Source organism: Ursus arctos, unplaced genomic scaffold (genome assembly GCF_023065955.2).
Source record: "Ursus arctos isolate Adak ecotype North America unplaced genomic scaffold, UrsArc2.0 scaffold_1, whole genome shotgun sequence".
Classification (NCBI taxonomy): Eukaryota; Metazoa; Chordata; class Mammalia; order Carnivora; family Ursidae; genus Ursus; species Ursus arctos.
The window spans coordinates 48,895,809-48,914,814 of NW_026622763.1; the positions used below are offsets into that span (position 1 = coordinate 48,895,809).

At 36.5% G+C, this 19,006-nt stretch overlaps 1 protein-coding gene across 2 annotated transcripts; it reads right to left on the reverse strand.

Moving 5' to 3' along the window:
• Positions 1–387: 387 nt before the first annotated feature.
• On the reverse strand, positions 388–13,264 carry SPC25 (SPC25 component of NDC80 kinetochore complex). 2 transcript variants are annotated; one of them, XM_026492611.4, is made up of 7 exons: positions 13,167–13,264; positions 12,172–12,324; positions 12,011–12,076; positions 6,680–6,826; positions 6,132–6,236; positions 2,433–2,531; positions 388–674 (listed from the first exon to the last, which is right to left on the reverse strand). In XM_026492611.4, the coding sequence occupies exons 2-7, from the start codon at positions 12,308–12,310 to the stop codon at positions 550–552; spliced, it is 681 nt and encodes a 226-aa protein (XP_026348396.1). In that variant the 5' UTR covers positions 12,311–12,324; positions 13,167–13,264; the 3' UTR covers positions 388–549. The 2 variants fall into 2 exon arrangements, with proteins under 2 accessions (XP_026348396.1, XP_057174363.1); XM_057318380.1 differs by having other exon boundaries at positions 13,135–13,264.
• Positions 13,265–19,006: the final 5,742 nt, after the last annotated feature.

Sequence of the window (19,006 nt, forward strand, 5' to 3'; positions counted from 1 at the left end):
TGGTCATGATCCTGGGGTCCTGGGATCGAGCCCCACATCAGGCTCCCTGCTGAGCCTGCTTCTCCCTCTCCCTGTTGCTCCTCCTTCTTGTGCTCTCTTGCTGCTCTGTCAAATAAATAAATAAAATCTTAAAATAAATAAATAAATAAATAAATAAATAAATAAAAGGCTTGGAAACCAATGAGACAGTGTATGTTGTACAAATTCCCACTCCCAGGCTAGCCTTAAACTACCCATGCTTACTATTAAAAAAAAAATATATATATATATACATATATATATATATATATACACACACACACACACACAAATATATACATAGTATATTTTTATTTTAGAAAGGACACATTTGACTTTATAAATTTTATTTAAGCTTTTAATTAAAATAATTTAAAGAAATATACCACACAGAAATGTTACAGAAATAAAAAAAATTATAGGCAAACAATGGATAATGAGGATTCTTTTTGAAAGAGACACACAATGATTTAAAAAAAGAGATACACAATAGAGAAGAAAAAGAAACAGTTTTTATATACTATTCATACATTAATTATAAACCATAGCAGTAAAAGCTTTCCGAACATTGGCAAGAAAAGCCGAGAAATTGTTGGTCTTCCTTACGTTCTCTTGAAATTCTGCCAGGCACTCAAGATGAGGAGCACTATCTGACACTAGAAGAAAAAAAGGAGATAATTGGAATGCATTTTTTTTGTGGAGGAGAAGTGTTTCTAATTTAGATGCTTTCATCTGATTCAAACCATTTCAATTCCATTTTACTGAAATGCTTTGAGCACAGAACAATAGATACATTTGATTTTCATATCCTAACTATCTTTTGGACTCATTCTTTGTTTAATCTCTAAGTATTAAAATCTTAAGTACTACAATCTTACTTTAAATGTAAACAGATTGTAGTCAATGGATTGAAGAGCTCAGTGATAAAGAACAGAATGCCATTTCTATCATCTTTCTATACATTTTGGTTTAACTAAACTGTTTTAACAGGTGCGTATTGTTTTTTTAAACTGTTAAGTCAGTTTTCTCTGTAAACCCTTGGCTTGACTTCTAGTTTCTGGTCACTGGATCAAAAAAAGAACATCTTTCAATGCCAACTTTTAATAATTTATAATTATGGGGAAAAATCTAAGCTTTTATAAGTTTTCTTAGAAAATGTGATTGCTGTTCTAAAAGTGATAATTATAGGGCTTACTAATCAAATGAGACAAAAGTCACAAGTAACTGACGGCTCTCACATATAGTTGTACAAAACGGTACATCTTGGGAGCAAGTCTCCAGTGAGGGTGGTCAAAGGAAAGGAATGACCCAGCTTTCTCTCCCAACAATTTGGTCCTTTGTCCAAGGAGAAGAAATTTGACCATGTCAGATTTCCAGCTCTTTGGTTGAGATTGCTTAGGAAACAAGAACCATGACCACAAGAGAAAGAATAGCAAAGAACACTTGGTTCGAAATCACACTGTAGATTCCATTTTAATACACTATCAAATACTGTGATACTGTGTAGCAAGAGAGAATATACAATTTGGAGAACACTAAAAACCTAGGCATGTGATTTTTTGGGTTTGCTTTCTAAAATTTAGCACTCATTAAAAGGTATTTATTGAGAGAGAGAAAAAAACATTTGTATGTGAATTAGATTCCTAAAATATAAATTCCGTGAGAATGAGAACGGAGTCACCAGGGCACATTAGGAAGCCAACTCAGCAGTTCTCCTGAGTGTGTATCTGCTATAAATGCTTTAAGACGAGAATACAGGTCCAATGAGCTGAGAACCATTTTCCTGAATTCCAATAAATGAAAAATTACTTTAAAAGGGGCATTAGAAGAATGAAAAAGAGATAAATATATTTCCATTCTCTTCTTGTTCCCCCTATTATCAATCATATATATTCCCCAGAAGTCGATGACCTGCTGGCCTGCTGGAGAATCAGTAAGTGAGCTAAATTACCAATGTGGGGATTTTTCAGGAGATGGTACTATTTCTTAAATTGATTTTTGGGAAAATAAACGATCACATTCTGATGACTTAGCATTTGCTTTTAAAATCACCTACTTGTAGAAATTATAATATTCACATTTATGTAGTTATATCCTTTATAGCTTTAGCTTTAAGTTCTCTAAAAGGATAATTCATACTTGTGTATGAAATGCAGTGATCTGTGGTCTTAAGACTTTTCTGCCACCGTGACACCGTGCCAGCCTGAAGAGAAGGTACATGTTAAAGATCCTACGTAATAACTACAAATCAAAACTACACTCAGCCTTTAGAAGACACTATCCCATGAAGCAAGACTGGCAAAGAAGGCACTACCTTGTGGGAATTACTTTCCGTCATTATACTTTGTATGCGGAGTCAGGTAACATTTGGAGATGCCAATCTTAAATACCAGTTAAAAGATCGGAGTACGTACCTTCGTACTCCCTTGCTTCATTTAGGTGGAGGGAAAACATAAATGGGTTCTCAGGATGCTTAGGGTCAATATTAGTGAATATAAACTGTAATTTATCACCTGAAAAGAGAGATTCGATTATTTGGTATGAGAATATTTTATCGTGCCAAGGCTTTCAATGGAGATGAGCTTTCTCACCTTTGTCCTTAACATCTGTGCGCTAAATACACACACACACACACACACACACACACACACGCTAACCAAGCCTCCAAATGTACAAGTTACGAATTAGTTTTAAGTGAACTGTAATTTAAATATGATTTTAAAAAGCACAAGTAACAAAAGAAAAGAACTGATACACTGGACTTCATCAAAAATAAAAACTTTTGTCCTTCAAAGGGTATTACCAAGAGTGAAAAGATAACCCATAGAATGGGAAAAAATATTTATATATCATATCTCTGACATGGATTTAATATATAGGATATATTTTTAAAAACCACAACTGAAGAACCAAAAGAAGAGCAACCCAATTAAAAAATGGACAGAAGACTTGAATAGATATTTCTCCAAAGAACAGACCCAGATGGTCAATAAGCACATGGAGCGACGCTTAACACCACGACTCACTGGGGAGATGCAAACCCAAACCACAGTGAGCTATCATTTCACACCTACCAGGGCAGCTGTAAGAAGACAAAACAAAACAAAACAAGAAAAGAAGAGTGTGGATGAAGATGTGGAGAAATCAGAACCCCGCTGGTGGGAATGTAGGATGGTGCTGAAGCTGTGGAAAACAGTTTGGCAGTTCCTCAAAAAGTTTAAATCAAGAATTACAATAGGACCCAGTGACTCCAATCCGAGGTATATACCCAAAAGAACTGAAAATAGGGACTCAGATAACTTTGCCAGTGTTTATAGTAGCATTACTCACAGCAGCCAAAGGTGATAATAACCGTGCGTTCACTGATAGGTGACTAGATAAACAAAATACGGTCTACACATACAATGGAATATTATTTGGTCACAAAAAGGAATGAACTTCTGATACATGCTACAACGTGAATGAACCTTGAAAACATGCTAAGCAAAATAACCTAGATGCAAAAGAACAAATACTCTATGATTCCACCTATATGAAATACTTAGAATAGGTAAATTTATAGGGACAGGAAGTAGATTAGAGGTTATCAGGGGCTAGGGGAGGAGGAATAAGAAGTTACTGTTTAATAAGTACATAATTTGTTTGCAGTGATGAAAAATTCTGGAAACGTGGTGATGATTGCACAGCATTGTAAATATAATTAATGTCACTGAATTGTATGATAAAAAATAGTTAAAATGGCAAATTCTAGGTCATATAGTTTTATCACAATATAAAAGGTACTACTGAATAGATTTAATTTGACCTTTCCTACATAGTAATCCAGACTCGATCCCTATTTTCCAAAAGACCTCCAAAGGTTCCCAAAGGAGTAAATGCCCATTAGAAATTAAAAATGGCAGCCACAAAGTAGAAACTCACGTACATTTTCAGTTTGCTCTACAGCATAAAAAATTAGGAAATCTCATTTTTAAAAATGGTTTTAATTACAAAAAATAATATTCAGAAACTTTGAAAAACATGTCTTACATTTTTATTCAAAATGAAATAATTACATTCATACACCAGATATTTTTTAAAAAGATTTATTGATTTATTGACTTAGAGAGGGGTGGGGAAGGGCAGAGGGAGAGAGAATCTTAAGCATACTCTGTGCTGAGCAGGGAGCCTGACACCCTTCACGGGCTTTGATCTCACAACTCTGAGATCATGACCTGAGCTGAAACCAAGAGTCAGTCGCTTAGCTGACTATGCCACCCAGGCGCCCCCAGTACACCAGATTTTTAAAAGTGTTAATAGTAATGGAAGGGATACATGCCAAGGAAATAAAAGACTTCATAAGATAATGAAGGGTTTAATTTGGGTTCTCTTCTTTAAGAAACATTATTTCCTGACTTTGAGGGCTATGAGAAAGTTCTATTTTTATATCTAAAATAATTTTAAAGCTTTCTGGTTCAAAAAATCACCTCAGGATGACAGTAAGTCCAATGGATCAAAAATTCAGAGCTGGACCTTGTACTTCCCTCTAATCAAAAGGTCAACATTTTTTATTAAAAGCTTATTCCAACAGATGGAGTAGTGGGGCAGAAACAAGACTAATAGATATATGAATGAAGAGCCCAAACAGGCAGTCAAAGAAATATAATTAGGTATACGGAAAAAAGGTTTACCTTTTCATTAATAATCAAAGAAATGCATTTAAAAATAAATGCTCCAATTATATCTAGTCAACTGCCAAAAAACCCAAACAACCTTTAAAAAATACAATTCTGGCAAGAAGACAATGAAATGGGTACTCTTCACATTGTAGAGAGGTGAACACAAAGAATTAATATGGCAGGCCTGACGCTGAGGTCATGAAGAATCTTAGAAAGGCCTGCTTGCCAGCTGGTTGTTGGCAAACCACCCCAGGTTTGAAGAGTCACTAGGAGGACTCATAGGATTCCCCATAGGGTCATCCTCACGGCTATGATTTATTACAGCGAAAGGCTCCAGCAAAATCAGCAAATGGAAAAACCCATGGGGTGAAGTCCAGGGAAAACCAGCACAAGTTGCAGGAGTCTCTGATGAGCTTCCCTGGTAGAGAACACTTGACGCGTATTGTCACATTCAATGCTAAAGGAATTAAGCACATCCTGTGGGACTCTGCTGGATTACGACTCCTAAAAAATTATGCCTGAAAAAGTGTTTCTTTTAGACTGTCCCAGTGCCTTTCTTTGGGCTGATTTTGTTTTGCATCTTCTCTGCAATGAATCTGAGCCATGAATATGACTATATGCAGAGTTCTGGAAGTCTTTCCAGGGAATCACCAAACCTCACGGTGATCTTGGGGACTGCCAACACAATGAATAGTGCTATAAATTGGCACATATATTACACATAACAGGCGTTAACATATTTACATGCCTTAACCCAGTAATGCCTCTCTGGGAATTCCATGGAAATTATACAAAAGAAATGGAGAAATCTATATTCACTGTAGTACTTCTAAAACGGAAACAGAGGCTGAATCCAAATATTAAGTTAGAAACAAACCTGTACTAAATGACAGATAAAAGATTGGATAAATTAAGATATATGAATGAAATGAATTATTATACTACCATTTTAAAATTACCATAGGAAGGCTATAGCAACTGGAAAATGTTAATCATAAAATACCAGTAAGAAAAAGGAACAAAAATTATTTTTATGTTGGCAATCATGCCAAAAACACATTAAAATACTGGATGATAAATAACCAAGGCATCAGTAATTATGTTAGGGTGATAAAAATTTTTAAATTCTGGGGCGCCTGGGTGGCTCAGTCATTTAGCGTCTGCGTTTGGCTCAGGGCATGATTCCAGGGTTCTGGGATCGAGCCCCGCATCGGGCTCCCTGCTCTGCTGGGAGCCTGCTTCTTCCTCTCCCACTCCCCCTGCTTATGTTCCCTCTCTCGCTATTTCCCTGTCAAATAAATAAATAAAATCTTTAAAAAAAATTATTTTAATTGTTTCCTATTTTCTCAAAAGTTAATAATATTGTCATTATTTTCTTTGAAAACATATTTTAAATTCGCTACTTAAGATATACCTTTCTAATCTCGTATGTTTCACTTTCATTAATATACATACCATAAATTTTTCGAATTTCTAGTCCAAGTCGATCTTTATATAAGTCTGCAGATTTCTGTAGTCTTTTCAACCTCTCTTCATTAGCTTTGTTAGCAGCAGAAATAGCTATGATAAAAGAAATACACTTTTGAATATGAAATTTTTTTAGACAAAGAGACTTTACAGCATAAAGACTGTGCTTAATAGTTCCTGGCAGAGAAAGTGTCATCAATAACTCTGTTGCATAAATTATACTATGGCTTCTCCAGACAAATCTTATTTAGTGAAACTGTCTCCCACTCTGCTTAATTAAGCTCCCATACCAATTGCATTACAACTCTGGTTATACTAGAAATCAAAAGGACCTTTAACTAAAACAAGAGAAAAGAAAGCCCACTTAGCTAACTTCCCACAGCTTCCTTGCAGAAATGAGTGGCCGGCTATGCGCCTGAGTCATGTTATCCATTGTTAGTAATGAACTGGAGAGAAGGCAAGAGATACAGAATTGTGAAATCACCACTCTGAAATTTAGGTTAATATTTGAAATATGTGTACAACTGGAAACTTACTTTCCTTCTTCTTAGCGTATTCTTCCTTAAGGTCCTGAATATTTGCAGTCAGTACTTCTAGTTCCTGCTTTTTGTCTTTTATTTCAGCAATCAACCTTAACAAGTTATCTTTTTTTTCTTGAATGAGGTTATTCTGCCTACAGATCTCTGTAAGAAGCACAGTGTTAGCTAGTATATATATACTTTGCTCTCCAACATCACAGACAAGAAATATTGACTTTCATAAGATCAATAATGTTTTAACTAGTAAGTGCTTCCTAAAGGTTCAAAAATTATAAAGAACAAAAAGAAAAAAAATCTTATTCTTTTCTATTTGCATTTGAAAATAAAAGATCCTTGCATCCCTGCTCTTTAAGTAAGTACATAAATAAAGCTCACCACCAAAGACAACCCAAATCTGGACAATGTTTTTACACAGTGCTTTAAAGAAACAGTTCATTCTAATGCTATATCAATGATTCTGGAAGATACAAAAAAAAAAAAAAACAGAAAGAAGTGAGAGCAGAGAGGGAGGGAGACAGAGAGGAAGGAAGGACAAAACCTCATTTACATTGGTAATAAACAAAACATCCAGGAATAATCTAGATCAAGAAATATGTAGGAACTATATGAAAAAAAAGGGCAAAACCTATCTGAGACATGTATTTGATCTGACCTGGATGTATGGGAAGACATTTTACGCTTCTAAATATTATAAAGATGTCAATAGTTCCCAAGTTCATTTCTCTATTTAATGCAGTCCCAGTGGAATTTGGAGGGAAGGGAAAGGGAAGATCCAACAAAAGTAATTATAAAATTTACCTGATGAATACACAGGGGACAACAGTTTAGGAAATATGGTAAGAAAAATAACGAGGAAAGGGACTCATCCTATCAAATTTAACATCTGTGATTGTGACACTTTTAATACAATAGTGGAGTACCAGCTGAAGAAATGACACACAGTTTAAACAAAAATGGCATTTCCAAACAAACATTGGTATATTTAGAAAATTGATATGAAAAATGAAATACCATAAAATCAGGTGGTAGGTGGTTGCTGAAATACAAAATAAATTCTGTATTAAATATTTAAATATAAAATGAAATCTTGCAACACCTAAAAGGCAGTATCTGAATACAAAATTAGTTCTACGGGGAAAGATCTTTTTACTCAAAGGCAAAAAGAAATCAAAGAGAGAGACATATACCAGCTACATAAAAGTTAATAAGTAGGTGAAAAACCTCATTTGATTCAAATATGCATAAAACTCTACTATGTGCTAGGAACTTTGTTCAACACCTTCTATTTCTGTAAATTTACTTAAATTTCACTATAATACATTTTGTAGGTCTAATTTAAAAGAGTAAAAAGGCTCAGCAGTTGACTAACTTGCCCAAAGCTTTATCTACTAAGATGCATAAATACAAGAGCTGGATTCAAACTCAGGACTTGACTTCAAAGACCATGCTTTTGAGCATTAAATATTCTCCCCCAACTGTTGTTAATCTAAAGAAGACACAAATACAAATTCCTAAAACAAAAACAGACAAAGGAATAAACAGAGGAAATGCAGACTGCAGATGGATAATAAATATGAAAGACAGTTTAACCTAAGTAGTAATCACAGAAATGCAAATAAAGCAATGACATACCAATCTTCATTTATTACAACAACGTTTACAAAAATAATAGTCAGTGTTGAGAAGAATGCAAAATACGAGTCCTTACGGCATATTTTTGACATTGCAAAACAAGTCTTAAAGATATTCATATGTTAAAAGGATTTAAGTTCTCTGGTTAGCTTTCTATAAAAGACCAACCCTAAAGGCCCTCGTTGGCGACCCTGTCCCAACACTGTTGGGACCCCTCTCACTCTTGAAAGCTTTTCCTGTATCTTCACGTAATAAACTCACTCACTTAAAAAAAAAAAAAAAAAGATATTCATGTCCTTAATTAGTTCATTTCATTTTTACAAGTTACCTTAAGAAACAAGATGTGTGCAAGTATTTATATACAAAAAAATTATTTTTAGTATGATTTTTAATGGTGAAAACTGAAAACATCCTAAATTATTAAAATAGTATATCAATAAGGTAGAATATATTTTCAAAGAATTTAGTAATATGGGAAAATACTCTCAAAAAAGTTATATAGATACCCTTAACAAAATTATGTCAAAAATACTATATAGCACATGAAAAAGAAAAAAAAAAAAGTATGTCATTTTGTTAAATGTGATTCTCAACGTTTCAGATTTGTTTACTTTTCTGTATCTTCCAAGAATTTGGACATGATCATATATTATGTCAAGTATAATTTAAAAATAGACATTTTATCAGAATTACCAGAAAGAAAAATGATTTAAAAAAAATTCAATTTAAATCAAAACCAAAACCAAGGTCAAAAACAGTTCAGCCATTTCTTCTCCCAAACCCTCCCTCTGGTAACCACCAATCTGTTATCTATGAGTTTGCTTTTTTGTTTTAAAAAAAATTTTTTTTGATTCCACATATAAGATATCATATGGTATTTGTCTCTCTGTCTGACTTATTTCACTTAGCATAATGCCCTCGAGGCCCATCTATGTCACAAATGTCAAGGCTTCATTCTTTTATGGCTTTATTCCATGGTGTGTGTGTGTGTGTGTGTGTGTGTGCGCACGCGCGTGTATGCCACAATCTCTTTATCCACTCATCCATCTATGAACACGTAGGTTGTTTCCTTATCTTGGCTATTATAAATAATAAACATGGGGGTGCAGATATCTTTTCGAGTTAGTTTTCATTTTCCTCTGATGAACACCCAGAGTGGGGATCATATGGTAGTTCTACTTTTAATTTTCTGAGGAACATCCCTACTATTTTGCAGAGTGGCCACTACAGAAAAATGCTACTTTAAAAAAAGATAAGTATGTTCAATGACAAAAGAGATGAATATTTGAAGTCCAAGGTCTCGGTTCTATTCTGGCTCCTCAGTTGTCACCCAAGAACCTTGGTCAAATTACAACTTTGGCAACGCTTATAAAACGAGGATAATAATGGCTGCTCCATTTATTTAGTGCACAGGGCTAGAGTATCCAATAACAATAAGATGGAAACTTCCAAACTATTAATGATACATAAATACCATATATGTCAGTGTTTTTATTATAACATTTAAAGAACTACATGGGGGCAGCTGGGTGACACAGTCAGTTGGGTGTCTGACTCTTGATTTTGGCTGGGTTGTGATCTCGGGGTTGTGAGACCAAGCACATCAGCCCTGTGCTCAGCCCAGAGTCTGCTTGTGACCCCCTCTCCCTCTGTCCATCCCATCCCCCCTCCCTGCTCTCTCAAATAAATAAATAAATCTTAAAAAAAAAAAAAAAAACAACAGTTCTGGAACCTCAGAAAGAAAGAAAAGAGAGGAAAGGAAAGGAAAGGACGAACTGTATGCATTTGTGCCCATACAAATGGAAGGGCCCTTGATGTTGCATAACTATTATTTTATGTGTACGTAGCCAGCTGTCTCTTATTCTCTAGGGCAGGTATTTAAAACTTTCACTACTACTCACCACACAAACCCTCCTGGAATTTTCCTTCCATGTGGAAAGAGTGTTTTATGGTGCACTGGAAAGAGCAAACATATTGGCTGCAATGCACGACCTTAGCCAAGTTTCTTAACCTCAGTGAGCTTCAAATTTCTGTCTTGTAAAGCTTTCAGGATTTAAGAGCCTGGTCCATAGTACATGCCTCTCACTTTGAACAGATGATCTTCCTCCTTTTGATAAATAGAAGGAACAGATGCTCCAGGTGGGCCAGAATTTTTGGCTAATTTGTTCTCTGCAGTATCGTCCTAGAAGGGTACCTGGCACAGAGTAGCTGCTCAACAAATCTCTGGTGAGTGAGTGAGTTCCCTCCAGCTTGCCTACTCCCACATGTATCTGTATCAGTATCCTCTCCTGCCAGAGTAACAGCGGCTCCTTCTCCAATCCATGGTTAATCCAGATTCCCTCCCCTCTATTCTACTCATTGTCCCCTGACCCCTTTTCTTAAGTCCCCACTAACTTCTTTCCTGCAGCAAATAAACATGCTCATTTTAGGGTAGACACCTTAAAAATGAAAAAATTCTGTGCTCTCGCAGCCCATTTCATTATTACAGCAATTATTACAATGTATTTTCATTGTGGATTCCCTGTCTGTATATTCCACTAAATTGTAAGCAGTGTGCAGACAGTACTTTGTGAACGGTTGTCTCCATGCTAAGCAAATATCAAATATTCACTGAATTAATTAAACTTAAGTAAATTATATTTCTGTTCAAGCATAAAGTGATTTTTTAAAGAAAAACAATTGATAATGCTTTTAGCTTTTAGACTATTTAGCACATTATTTTCACTACAGGTAACCATTAAGAGCACACTGAGACTCACAATAGTAAAAATTGATCGTTTCAAACTTATGTTCTAATCCCCAGCAATTCTACAAACCAAGAATGCTTACACACACACACACACACACACACACTCACAAACGAAAGTGGTTTTCCTTTCTGCTTGTGGTTACAGAAGAAATGAGAGAAGTCAAAGGAGAAGGACGCTTCAGGGCAGCTTAGAAAGTAGACACGAGTAAAAGGCTAGCATAATAGCCTACCAGGGTTCCAAAGTCAAACGCGTTCAGGAGCCAGATAATGAGTCAAGTGGGCAAAACAAAGCCAAAGAAACTATTGGGGACTGTAGCAAATTAAAGAACACATGTTCCATCTAAAGACATTCCATTAATAGTGTTTAAAACATGGTGCTGTAAAATTTAACCTGTGGCCTATGGCCACAAGTCTGTGATCTGTTGATCTGTGTGAATTCAGTAAAACCAACATATATACCGTGGAAACTCAAGAGTGGTATAAATGAGAGGGCAGGAAACAGCAGGAAAAATATGGACAAAAACGGTCAGGAGGACTAACCCTACCCCAAAGACCTGAAGAACTCCAGCTTTTCAACTGTCAGCCTATGATTTCCAATGGGAAAACTCGTTTTTCAAATAACTGGCATTTACACATCAGCACAGATGAATCTCACAAGCATACTGATGAATATTTTTAAAAAGGGACAGAATATACACAAAATAATGCCATATATATAACATTCAAAAACACAATACTACATACTAATAGGTTAGTTCTGGAAGGTGGGAGAAAAGTATACACGGGAGTATACTTATTTCTTAAGCTGGGTAGTAGGTACATACATGTTTATTAGTTTTATATATATGTACACACACACACACGCACTACATTGTTTTACTTGAATGAGAGATTGCATAAAGATGTTCGATCTAAAAAAACTCTGTGATCTACAGTTTGTCACCTACGATTTTGATATTCCAGAAACATCTCAACCATTCGTTCTTCTTCCTTTAATTTCACAGACAGCTTTTCTGAAAGAGAAATTGGAATTGAAGTTTCAATTCAGCTGAAATAACATAAAGAGCAAGAACAACAAAAGAGCATGTTACAAGTTAATTTCAGTTACCTGCACATGCTTTGATGGAGTCTTTGTAGGTATCTCTTAGTCCCACCATCTGACAGGAAGTGTCACTGACAGTGCTTTTGAATTTATTCCAAAATTCATTTATGCTTTTATCAAATAGTGTCAGTTCATCCTCTATCATTTTGGAAGAAAATGCTACAAAACAAATAGAACATTATATTTCTTATGAATTATTGAAATCAAATCAGGCTCATATTCCAATCAAGCATATTTTGGCAGTGTGACCTTTGCTTAAAAAAAAAAAAAAAAAAGTTAGCACCTTACTTTTAACTCTAGATATTTCAGGGCAGATCAAGCCACCTGGACTTAACTGCAGTTAAGATGCAAGATTCCAGGAAGGACATCTTTACCTCCTAGGGACTTCTCAGTAGTGTAATTGCACAAGACACTCACACAGCTCTATGGCTTTGAGAAAATGACTCTGACTCCGTTTTCTCACAAGTAAAATTGGTAACTTAGGCGTTTCCAACTCTGACCATTTGAATTCTGGCCTGCATTGCCAGATCCCAGATGGACGGCCCCCTCTCATAGGATAAGGTCCCACATCTAACCTGCCTCTCCCTCCCACTAAGATCACGAAAAGTAGCACTAAACAGGCGACTGGAGAGGAAATTTAGTGGGCTTAGTCCAGGAAAGGTACAAGTCACCTGCACTCTCTGGGCTTTAGTGCCCTCGTCTGTAAAACAATGTCCGGTCAGACTGGCTCCACCTGTTTTCTGTAACGCTAAAACCACCCCAATAACCTAAAACCTTCCCAGGAGGGCCACAGACTTTTCGTTCACAGAAACCCGGAACCCTTCAGCCTCACGGCCGCCCACCTGATGTGCAAACAACAAGCCTGCGTTTCAGAGACGGCGTTCCAAAAATAAATCCCGCCCGGAAACCCGCTTTCCCTTATCACGATAGGCGGATCGGGGAGCCCCGGTCAGTTCCCACCTCCCTCACCTTCTCCAGCAGGCGTGAGTCCCTCCACCTACCCACAAAAGACCTGAACCAATTCGAGCCAAAACTAGGTCTCTAGAACCAGGTCCCGCATCCGCGCCGACTTGCCTATTTCAAATTTTAGGGCGCCTTGTTCCTCCCGCCCCCGGGCGCCCATTCGCCCTCGGATTGGCTGATAGGTGGGCTCTTCATGAAGGCATTGGTTGGTCTAGCCCTCCGGGATTCTCGCGAAAAGATAAAGTGCATTCTGGGATTTGTAGTTTTTTCTGAGACACAGTCGTACTCTCAGCTCTGTTTGGTAAAATACTAATTAATAGCTCCTGGAGGGACTCGCCCCAGCACAAGGCATTCATCAGTTTCAAATAAAGGTTTCTGCAACAAATATAAATATTGATCTTTAATCGCATTCTGTTGCCAAGTATATACACTCTTCTTTAACACTCCCTAGAGCTTAAAGTTAATTTTAAAAAATAATGAAGCTAATAAAAATACCATTGCTTAATCTGTAACATCATTTAATGATTTTCCATTGGGAAGTGGTTAGAACATTACTGTTTCTTGGCTTCTAATATGAACATTTCCAAAATTTCTTAAGTCTCTGTTTTGGACCGTGTGAAACAGAAACGAAAAGCAGTACCTAGTACTGGTATTCCTTGCCCCAGTAGAAATTCAGCGACGCAAAACTTTTCATGGGCAAGTTTCTTGGTACCTTCCCTCTCTGATAGTCTGCGTTGCAGATAAAAGTGAAAAGAAGCGGGGAAGCCAGAAGTAATTCAAGGTTTTTAACCGTGATATTTGTAAGAATGGTGATGCTGTTGGAGGAATGGAAAACATCTTCATGGTTGTTTTGGTGTGCTGGGGAGGGGTGATGCAGGGAGGCGGAGGCAGGAATTACGATTTTAATGTGCTCAGTTTAAGAGGATATTGTCGGGAGATCCAAGTGTTAATACCCTGTAGGCATATTACTTCTCTAGTTAATTCAACAGCGGCTAACTGCTCCTACTCTGCAGTCAGACTGTCTGAGTTTGAAATCCATGCTTCAGCATTTACTAAGTTTGACCTCGGGCAAGTTACTTGGCCTATTGAACCTCAGTTTCCTCATCCGCAAAGTGAGGGTAATAATAATAATAATAATAGCAACAATAATACCTTCTTCCTTCCTATACCCAATGTGGAGACTAAAAGAGATAATAAATGTAAATGCTTTAGAAGAGGTCCCTATAAGTACCCAACATGGTTTCTTGTTTTTATGATTTTATACCCTACCTACTTCCTATGCAACAGATTGTCATATTAAAACACATATAAATAACGCTTTAGGTAGAACAAAATCTAAGTTGGTGAAGAAATAGAGAAATTCTTACAATTTAATACTCACTTTAGCTAAGGCAATGCATATGGCTCCCATTACAAGACAGTCACACTGCTTGTTGAGTTATGATTTTAAGGAGACACGCATTCTGCTACATCTGGATAAGTATAGAATACATCTCTTCCACCCAATCCAAGTTGAATTAATTAGTTAGGTGTGGTTATTTAGCATTATCCATTTAATAATTTGCCAATATCTCACAAATATAACAACTTTAGTTTCAACATAATGGATATTAAATTTCAAACAATAGTCTGAAAACAGTTTCTAGTACTTTCTTTAGGCCATTATTAGTTCAAGATAATAAATTATTTCCCCAGCTTGGAATAATGCTTGGACCATCTCTCTAATGCATTCCTGATAGAATCTGGTAAAGCACGACCGATTGATCTATGAGCAAAATTGAAAAAAAAAAAAAAAGTTAATTAGCAAGGCTTTGAGATATTCACCACTGACACAAGGCTTCAACTATATCTCTTAAACTAAGGTGAACATCTTGCAGCTGACTCATTTTCTCATTTTAGTGGATTACTATTGCTAAGTTGACTCCAATTATTAGTGGGCAGAAACATTCAGATGGTCCTCAGAATAGATTCTTATGGTTTACAGAAGATCTCTTTTCTATTCTTCCAGCCTCTCTGACAACATTTTGGGGGGCCTACTAGAACAATACATTGCTATCTTGCAGAACTTCAAACTGGAAGGAACTAGAACTCTATTTAAAATCATCTGCTATGTTCCTTGAGGACCAGAAAGAGGCACAGCTATTCAACTTGAATTGCTAAAGGATGGGCAAGATGCAGGGAAGCTGTACTGGTCAGGAACTCCAAGTAAATGAAATTGATTCACTATTTGCATCCTTCTTGATAAAGCTGAGGAGGAGAGAAAAATAGGAAAGGAACACAGAGACTATACACTTTAAGGAGTGGAAAATATATATGTCTTGTGTTATGGAATTAAAATTATTATTTTCATCTCTGACCATAGCATGTTTGTGAAAATAAAGCCCTTGATTATAGGCTGAAAGGTCTTTATTACTATTTTCTTTCATTATCATTAAGGATTCAAACACCAACAATAAAACCTATGTGTAAATAACATGCTCAGGGGTACCTGATATTTGGTACTCTATCCCAAGAGCTAATTCAGACCAACAAAATCAAGACAACTTATTGTCAACATTTAACACATCACAACATACATCAGCTTTCATCCTAGGGACTGTTATTAATAAGCTTAGATATATAGTTTGCTGTAACATCTATTTTTTCACAGATATTTATCCAAGAACTTCTGATTTCTGGTAATATTTATCTTAAAGCAAAATTGTATCTATTGCCATCTCAGAACTTGAGCTCAATGAATAATGGCACTCATTTCTAGGGTTTTCACTGGTCCAGATTAGTGAATACAGTACTTAACAAGATTCATGGAGATGTGCTGCCTGGACCACCAACCTGATGAATCACTTACGGAACCTTGGACTGGGGCAAGCGGTTGTCCCGCTGATGTGCAGACTTTAGGGCAGGCTCTGGGTGTCCATTGTCTTTTATTCTTTCTCAGGACTCATCCCCAACCAAGAAGTGTGAGGGAGAAACTCCTGTGTCATTTGTCAAGGTGTTCCTCTCCAGAAGAAAATGTGAATGGTTTCTCTCTACTCCACCAAGTGTAGCTACAAGCAACCAGCTTTTCTTTTCTGCTCAGCATAGCTTCCTTGGCTTTAAAAAGGGAAAAGCAGAAGCTCCCCCATCACAACTCCATACAACACCACCATCATCACTATCATCACACACACCTGCTTTTCATTTCAACAACCAGGAGTTTGGGGATGTCCGTTTTGTGCCATGTATTGAGAGGGGCACTACATTCTCTGGGATATATGGTCTGTAACCCAGGGTGGGGTGCAGAGTAAGAAGTAGGCACATGTTTCCAGTCTGGAGGTGTTTCTGGGCCATGGTTACAGGAGCCTTGGTCAGACTGAAAGCTCCATTGCTCCTTCCCTGAAAACTTGATTTTTTCTCCAATGGGTGAAGGATCGTGGGGTACAAGAAGAAAGGTCATTGTCCTCTATGGCACATATCCTTGCTGAGTAGATACCTTCCATCTTGGGGGCAGAACTCAAGATTGAAATGATAACAAGCAATGCCATGGTTAAGATGAAAAGTTTTCCACTTTTCTGGATATAAGGATCATTTTATGACATATACATTTATACTGAACTCCTCAAATGCTAGCTAGTACTTGTATTTTCAATATCTGTTCACTGAGAAAATGAAAAAGGATAAAAAGTTACTATAAATTCAGAAAAGAGGAAAGCTCTTTGGACAGATTCCAGGTTAAGAACAGGTAATAGAAAATGCTTGCATTAGATAGACTCTTGAAAAAAACTTTAAATTCTCTAGATCTCTGCATGGTCTATATCAAGAATCATTGGAAAAGATGATTCAAGAAAATGTTTCTTATGATAATTGCTATTATCAAAGCACAGTATATCCAAAGTGGAGTCAACCTTTAGTCCAGATTTCACCTGGAGCCTTTCATTTCCTCCCTAAAATTTAAAAAAGGGCTAGGACCTCCAGCAAGGGAAGTGAAGAAGTCAGCAAATCCTTTCCCCCCAAAAGCAACTATAAAACTGGATGAAATTATCAAAAACAACCATTTAGTGTTCTGGAAATAACCTGAAAGCTTACAGCAAACTAAGAAGCATTTATTCCTGAAAAAAAAAAATACCCAAAAACATAATTATTTTGAGTATTAAAAATACTCAAAAACATTCAGTCAGAGACTAAAGTTTGTGTATCATATAACTCCCTTTGCATAAAAAAGCCTTTCCATAAAATAGCCTTTGCATAAAATATCCAGATAAGGCAAATCCACAGAGACAGTTCAGTCTTTGCTTGGAGCTGGGAGTGGAAGCAAACATTAACTGCATGAGGACACAAGGGAACATTCCACAGTGATGGAGACATTCTAAACTGGTCTGTGGTGATGGTTGCACAACTCCATAAATTTACTAGAAATAATTGAATTATACATTTACAATGGTGAATTTTATGATATAGAAATTACCCCAAAAATTATTCATTTATACCTCAAAATTGGTAAAAATAAAAAATATGAAGGACATCAGCTTTTCAAAGAAAAGAAAGTGTACATTTTCCAAACACACACAAGATATTCTGTATAGTAATAAAGATTCTAATATACAGTAAAGTTTGAGAATACATACAGTAGGTATTCTTTGGGCCATCTATAAAATAGGAACCCAGGTGCAAAATGTCTTAACTCTACTAGGAAGAAAATGAATAGAACTGCCCAATGGGCCACTCTGTTTCCTTTGGTGATCCAAGGAAAAGTTTATGAATGTGTAGTTCATGATCATTTCTAGGGAAGAATGAATAATGAGACAAGTGGAGATAGCCGGGTCACTTATAACAGTGTCACCATGGAATGCCAGTATTCCTGGAAACCTAGCTGGAATGGAAGTAATTATTTTCTGAAAGTCACTAGGGTCTCAACTCAGTCTGAAATAAATCCATTTGACATTACAAGGTGACACTGGAGAGATTTCAAATACAAGTTATTTTACAGCAGGCAGATAAGCTTGTAGTAAAAGGATAATGACCATGCACGAAGACATAAAGGTCAATGCCTCCAAAATACGTTTTTGTTTACTACCACTGCACCAGCAACACAAGTGAAAGTCAAATATCTCTGAATGATGTTGAATTGCAAAGAGCACTATACCTCAGAGATGAACGGTTCATCTTATGATAAAAGGGTATCTTGTGGTTATCTATTTGGCATGTGGAGCATATTAAAGAAATTCTAGCCTCTGTCCTGCAGGTTGCAATCTAAGTAAAGCAGGCAGGATTTACTGCCAGTCAAAACCCCAGGAAAACCTAAATGAATCAGAGTAAGAAAGTTCTGGAAAGAACTGGAATTATTCGACTATTGGAATTAACTGAAAAGAAGGCAACAGTACAGAGTTTTGAGACTGGCTATAGTATTAAAAGATTTTTAAAAAGTCATTAAGAGGAAGGAAGTCATTCAGACAAGCAAATCATCCAGGGGAGATTGGAGTACTGAAGATAACTCTGAAGAAACAGGAAATGAAAGGATCCTGGGCGTAGGCACCATGGAAATGGTGAACCTTATGCTGTACTTAACTCACTTGGGTCAGGGATTCCACTGAGAATCTTGTGAAAGCTGTGGCCTTCTTCCAGTGAACCTTATGCTGTACTTAACTCACTTGGGTCAGGGATTCCACTGAGAATCTTGTGAAAGCTGTGGCCTTCTTCCAAGTAACATGCACATACACTAATATTTTGCATATGATTTCAGAAGGTTTGGTGACCTTTAAATAGGTCAAATTCAGGTCATGAGCTCTTGGCCTAGTGGCCAAAGAGATTCAGCTAATATTAGAACCAAATCACAAACTCTTAAAGATTTCTTCCACTCAAAAGTGCTTTAACTGGCATGGCAGAGTTCTAGTCCTTGAAC

Excerpts from the sequence above, each read along its gene's own strand:
- SPC25 (XM_026492611.4), bottom strand. The coding sequence starts at position 12,310 with ATGATAGAGGATGAACTGACACTATTTGATAAAAGCATAAATGAATTT. Across the intron at positions 6,827-12,010 it reads GTTTCTGGAATATCAAAATC|AGATCTGTAGGCAGAATAAC; the intron begins GTAGGTGACAAA and ends TGCTTCTTACAG. Across the intron at positions 6,237-6,679 it reads ATACGCTAAGAAGAAGGAAA|CTATTTCTGCTGCTAACAAA; the intron begins GTAAGTTTCCAG and ends CTTTTATCATAG.